The sequence below is a fragment of the Apium graveolens genome, chromosome 1, assembly GCF_009905375.1.
Source record: "Apium graveolens cultivar Ventura chromosome 1, ASM990537v1, whole genome shotgun sequence".
In the NCBI taxonomy this organism is placed as follows: Eukaryota; Viridiplantae; Streptophyta; class Magnoliopsida; order Apiales; family Apiaceae; genus Apium; species Apium graveolens.
Genome location: NC_133647.1, coordinates 190444849 through 190451503, shown reverse-complemented (window position 1 = coordinate 190451503; position 6655 = coordinate 190444849). Strand labels below are relative to the sequence as shown.

The window sequence follows — 6655 nt, the reverse complement described above, 5'->3', positions numbered from 1 at the left end:
GGGGTGATAGACCAAGTCAGTAACATGCCGTGTTTATAGGAATACAAGCTACAAAATTGGACTAAGTCTGTAACAACAGTGATGCACGTTAGAAAAAGAAGGGATAAGTGATGAGATTTGAAGAAGGAGAAAAACAAGGGATAAGGGTAAGTGCCAACAAAGTAGCAACGGGATGAACAACAAAAGGAGGACCTAAACTTACGATCTGGGTACATGACATTTTTCAACATTAGAATTAGGAAAAATACAAGAGAGAGAAGGATAAGAAAAATCTTTATATAACCTTGATCAAAACTAGTGAATAGTTATCTTAAGGTTGGGTAATCAATCCCACCCGCGGTTTTTTCCATTTACAGGTTTTCCGCGTCAACAATTCTTTGTGTCATTCGCATTTATCTTCTTACTAAAAATATAAACATTACTAGATAAAAGCGAACAACCAACCTTAGCATTTAACCAACATAAATTGGTAAAAATAATTGGCGTCGTCTGTGGGAAACTTGCTAAGAATTTGGTTGTTGCACTACGATGACAGACGACAACTTGGATGAGCAGGTCACTAATCAAGGAGCTGAAGCTCAGAACAACAAAGAGATGGCAGCAACATTGAGAAAATTACAAGATGAAATGGAGAAGATACGCTCTGAAAATGAGATACTGAAGAAAGAGTTAATCACGGCCAAATCAAGAACTAAGAATGTGACGAAGAAGACAATCCCGAGTGTAATCAGACATCTGAATATGGATGACGCAGAGGAATACGATCAACATGAAGTGCCTATAAATGGAGCAGACGACAACATTGAGATAGAAGACATGGAGGATGTGCCAAATAATGACGATGATGCAGACAAGATACGTGATGAACAACGATATGATGATCGTGACGATCGGCAAGGGGATACTGACAGGAGAAGGTCTCGTCATAGAAGTACGAGATCTCGAAACCAAATTGCTGAGGAGTTCAAAAGAGAATTGAAAGAAGTAAGGGATTTATTTGAAAGGATCCCTGATGTTCCAAAACCATTGGAAAAGACGACTCCCACAAGTTATGCTAACTCACCTTTCCATGACAACATTGCTCTCGTAGAGATACCAAAACGCTTCACGGTGCCAGAGATGCGACTATACGATGGAACCGGCGATCCATTGGAACATATTGCACAATACAAACAACGAATATTTACGAATCTGATTACGCGTGATCTGAAGGAGGCTTGTATGTGCAAAGGTTTTGGTTCAACACTGTCGGGACCAGCCTTGTAATGGTTCATGAACCTCCCAATGGGAGCATCAAGACGTTTGCTGATTTGGTAGACGCGTTCAACATGCAATTTGCCAGCAGCCGAGTGTTGGAAAAAACCATCAGCGACTTGTACAAAATTGTGCAACGGAATGGAGAGCCATTGCGTGATTGCTTGATATGATTCAACAGAGAGAAAGTGACCATCACCAACTGTGATGTCCCTACGGCTATTGAAGCATTCAGGAGGGGGTTAGAACCGGAACTGTTTACGAAGCATTCAGGAGGGGGTTAAAATGATTATGTTATAATTTTATAAAGCATTTTTAACAAATCAAAACAACCATACTGTCTAAATAATATACTATTCAAATAGAGGCCACGACTTTAAATTAGATATAAATATCAAAATGAAGATATTTTTTTGCTAAATAAAATTTAAGTATGATATTTATTAGTTAAACGTGAGTTTAAAAGGTTATACATGTCATTTTAAGATTTGAAATAATTAGGTTAATTATGATTATTTCAAAATTGTAAAGAAATTTAAAAACTGGATATATTTATAAATATAATTATATGGAATATATCTATAAATGAATTTTTAAAATGAGACATATTACTAAAAAAACCTTTTGTAATTCGTTTTGGGTCACAACTAATACTACTGCGGTGCAACATTACTCAGACCTTTTGTATTCTTAGGCTCGGATTGAAATTATTGTGATGTGTTGAAAGAAGTGAGTAAATCTTTTTTTTTTGAGTTAGTTTTTTATGAAAATCACTTAGTATCTTTAAAACAACAAGGTTTTTCTAATATTCATAAATAAATATCCTTAAAGCATCTCTAACCATAAATATTAAAATGATTATCTAAAATTTTGATAAATTTGCATGTATTTCATTGGTATTATTTCATTGGTATTACCTATAATGAGTAGCTATTTTTATTACTATTTATAAAAATATATATATATGGAAATTTTATACTTTAAAATAAATTTAATTAATATTTAATTAAACACAAGTAAAAATAAAATATATATTTAATACAACTATAATGAGTATAATAGTAATTTAATATATATATTGACACTTAATATTATATAAAGTTAATATTACAGATTTTGCACTTAATATTACATAAACTTAAAGATATTAAATATATAACATAAATTTTAATACATATGTATTTAATATAAAATATATATATATATAAATATGTACATCTAGGTTAATAAGGCAAAGATTGACATAAGGCAAAGATTGACGTGCATTTTTTTTGAATCAAAAGCACATTCCATTACTAGGAAACATCATACACAAGAGCTTCCAACAACACAACCGAGGAAGCATTAACACGCACGATTTTGACAATTTATGGAACAGGGCAATCTATCTACTAAGTGAGCAACCCTATTGGCTTGCCTTTTAACAAAAGAAATCGAATAACCTGGCCTAGAATCAAGAATAATACGGCAAGCATCTAAAATATAACCAACTTCTAGGAGGTTATCCCGAGAACACTGCAGAGCTCGGACATTGGTTAAGGAATCTGATTCAATATACACCCCACCATGAGGTAATGTGAGAATCCATTGAAGACCTTCAAGAATGGTCAAAGCTTCAGCTTCAATTACAGTACCAAGAGGAGGTTGCCTTACTGTTTTGCAAGCTACGAAAACACCAGTATGATCCCGAAGAACCAACCCCATTGAAAAAGAGTCATCACATGTGCGAACTGTTGCATCTACATTTAGCTTTAACCATCCAGCTTCAGGTTTTTCCCATTTAACTGGGTCATGGGGAGCAGAGTTCATAATAGGTGACATTGTAATACCACGCTTCTTCTGTGCTTCCTTCCAGTCTAAAGTCGTCTTTGCACTTCATTCCATTGCAACGACAGCAGTTGCTATTCTACCTTCCCACACCTTTTTTGTTAGGAAAAAACCACACACCCCATAGCACTTTAGCAATTGTTACCAAAAGATCCTGATCCGCAGTCTCTTGTTTAGTAAGGAGCCAAGATGGGATATTACTGTCCAGAGGCATAGAAAAATTTATTCTCACATGTTGCCAGCACGCCAGGGCAAAAGAACAATTGAAGAAGACGTGAGCCAAATCCTCTACACCTAAATTGCACATTAGACAGTCAAGTGACAGCTGAACACCCTTCATACTCAATCTACTGCGCACAGGAATATTGTTTCTACAAACATGCCAGAGAAAAGTTTTCACTTTGTGAAGGAGGTCCAACTTTCAAAGCTTGCTCCAACCTGGTGATTGTGTAACGGAACCAGTGCCAACATTCCTAGAGTGCCACAGCTGATATCATGTTTTCACCGAGTATTTACCATTAGATGTTTTAAACCAAGCCAATCGGTCAACTACAGGTAGAGATGGAATTCTAGTAGATAAAACTGCGGCTGCATCAGCACTAGAGAACATCTCTGATACTTTGTTTCTATCCCAAGCCCTGTCATTAGGTTGGAACAAGTCAGCCACTACTAAGTTGTTGTTATCATACGTCCTGGACTGGTCGACTTTAAAATCACTCTTACTAACAAGCCAAGGGTCTCGAGTACACCTTATCGACTTTCCATCACCTAAAATCCAACAATATCCCTGCAACACCTTGTATTCTTTGTTTCTGTAAAATATGAGAATCCGGGAAATATTTTTCTTTAAAAAACCGTGAAATGAGAGAATTTGGACTATGGATGAATTTCCAGACATGCTTAGTCATAAGAGCGATGTTATATCCATAAAAATTCATGAATGCTAACCCTCCTTGACACTTTGACATGCTCAAACCATCCCAAGCAATCCAGTTGATGCCCTTGCTGTCCGTAGATCCCGATTGCCACCAATACTTATTCAACATTACCTCCATATCATGACACATCGATTGCCGTAAAAGAAATGACGACATACAATACGATGGGATGGCCGTTGCAACATTTTTAATCAAAACTATTTTACCAGCACGAGATATTTTCTTGGCTTTCCAACCTTGAAGTCGTTTCCACATTCTCTCTTTAATAAAACCAAAGACTCGCTTTTTAGATCGTCCAACCAGAGAAGGCAAACCCAGATATAAACCAGACTGAAGATCATTGTTAACATCCAATATACTTAAGATTGTTTGTTTATCCTGCCTAACGTTCGAACTGAAGAAGACCCAAGATTTCTGATAATTGATAGATTATCCTGAGAGTCAAGCATACTCATCCAGGATGTGTTTAACCAATTCTGCCTCCTGCTGATTTGCACGAAAGAATAAAAAAGAGTCATCTGCAAATAGAAGATGTGAAATTACTGGAGCAGAATTACTTACTTTCACACCATGAATGGTTTCCTCTACAACAGCTTTAGAGAGAGCTAATGATAACGTCTCTACACAAAAGAGAAACAAGTAGGGAGAAAGGGGATCACCCTGGCAAATTCCACGAGAGGGAATAATAGGACCAATAGATGCACCATTAAAACAAAGTTCATACGAAACTGTCCTTATACACAACATCATTCACATGGCCCATTGAGAACAGAATACCATCACTTGCATCATTTTCCTTAAATATTCTCAATCAACTCTATCATAAGCCTTTGAAATATCCAATTTTAGAGCCACATCACATTCCCTCCCTCGATTTGACTTCTTCATAAAGTGGATGAGCTCAAAAGCAATAAGGATGTTATTATTAATGCATCTACCAGGCACAAACGCGGCTTGATTTTCTGTAATAATCTGGGGAAGAATGCACTTCAAACGGTTGGACAAAACTTTAGACAAAATCTTGTACAATACATTGCACAATGCTATAAGGTGAAGGTCTTTTAATCGACAAGCATGTTCTTTTTTAGGGATGAGTACTGCATTAGTATCATTGAGGTAAGTTGGAAAAGAATTATTTTTCAACCAATATTTACAGCAAATAAAAACCTCCTTACCTAAAGTAGGCCAGAAATGCTGGAAAAAGGCAGGGTTAAGACCATCCGGACCACTAGCTTTATCCGGGTGCATCTGCTTCACAACATTTGTAAACTCTTTAAAAGAAAACTCAGCCACTAGCATTTGGTTATGCTCTTCAGTCACGCACCTGTTCTCATTTGCAAAATTAAGATTCGAAGCATGCTGGCTGCCTCGAAATACTTCTGAGAAATACTCTTCGACTACTTGGCACATACCATTCATATCATTCACCCTAGACCCATTATCCAGCTCAAGAAACTTTATATGATTCCTTTTACGGCGAGCAGAGGCTGAGGTATGAAAAACTTGGTATTAGCATCCCCCTCTGTCAACCAGAAAGTTTTAGCCCTCTATTTCCAATACACCTCCTCATGAAGAAGTAATTCGTTAAGCCTCTCTCTTTCCTCAAAGTACAATTTAACACCTGCATTGTCAATATGATTCACCAAACTTAAGAGGAGCTCTTTCTGTTTCTTTAATTTATCCCGAAATTTATGAAAGAAATTTCGCCCCTATTTGGCCATGAACTTGGACACGAAAATGAGTTTAGGAAGAATATGAGACGGAGGTAGAGAGAGCCAAAACTTCGTGGTTTCTTTGTGAAAGCCCGGTTCTTGGAGCCACGTGTTTTCAAACCGGAACCGGAACTGTTTACGAGAGAAAGTCACACTATAAAGGTCCAGAAGAATTGGATCATGATCCGATGCTGGAGCGTGAAATATTGTGAGCTTGCTCAACGGGAAACAATGCAGCCAAGCACGGATAGAAAAAGCTCTGTCCAGAGGTTCTCTCATCCAATCATCAGTACCTCGGGACTTTTCCCAGGTGAATTTTCCACCTTGCAACTCTAACACAATCGATAAGAAATCATCTATTACCACTTGAAAGCCGGACATAAGAGCTCGGGGGTGAGGATTACCTCCTCACTTATCTTCTACAGCCAACAGATCGTTAAAATCTCCTATAATATTCCATGGTAATTGAGTCATACTTGCCAGACCACGGATAAAATTCCAGGATTCTTGCCTACGACTTCTCTCAGGAAATCCATAAAAATAAGACAGAGACCAAACTGCAACACCATTATTCAGAAAATTAACATTCACATGGTTTCTGGAATAACTCGTTATTTCACAACTTACATTAGTTCTCCAAAAGATTGCTAGACCACCACTACGACCTACTCTATCCACAGAAAAACATTGAGCAAAGCCTAATCGAATTTGCAGCTCCTCAATTTTATTAGCAAAGGAAATAGTTTCAGATAAAAATAAGAATTCAGGGCGATGAACCTTAACAAGGTCGCTGAACACTCGAACTGTACGAGTGGCACCCAACCCTCTACAGTTCCAACTAAGGATATTCATTGTTGTTGGCTAGCTTGCCTCGCAAGCTTAGCCAAATCATTTGTGGAAGAAACTAGAAAATCAATCTTAAAA

At 37.1% G+C, this 6655-nt stretch overlaps 1 protein-coding gene across 1 annotated transcript; it reads right to left on the bottom strand.

Annotated features, from left to right (window-relative positions):
• Window positions 1-2598: 2598 nt before the first annotated feature.
• Window positions 2599-4766, bottom strand: LOC141713854 (uncharacterized). Its single transcript, XM_074517425.1, has 5 exons — window positions 4581-4766; window positions 4030-4349; window positions 3615-3893; window positions 3283-3375; window positions 2599-3127 (listed from the first exon to the last, which is right to left on the bottom strand). Exons 1-5 carry the CDS (start codon window positions 4764-4766, stop codon window positions 2599-2601), a joined length of 1407 nt encoding a protein of 468 aa, XP_074373526.1.
• Window positions 4767-6655: the final 1889 nt, after the last annotated feature.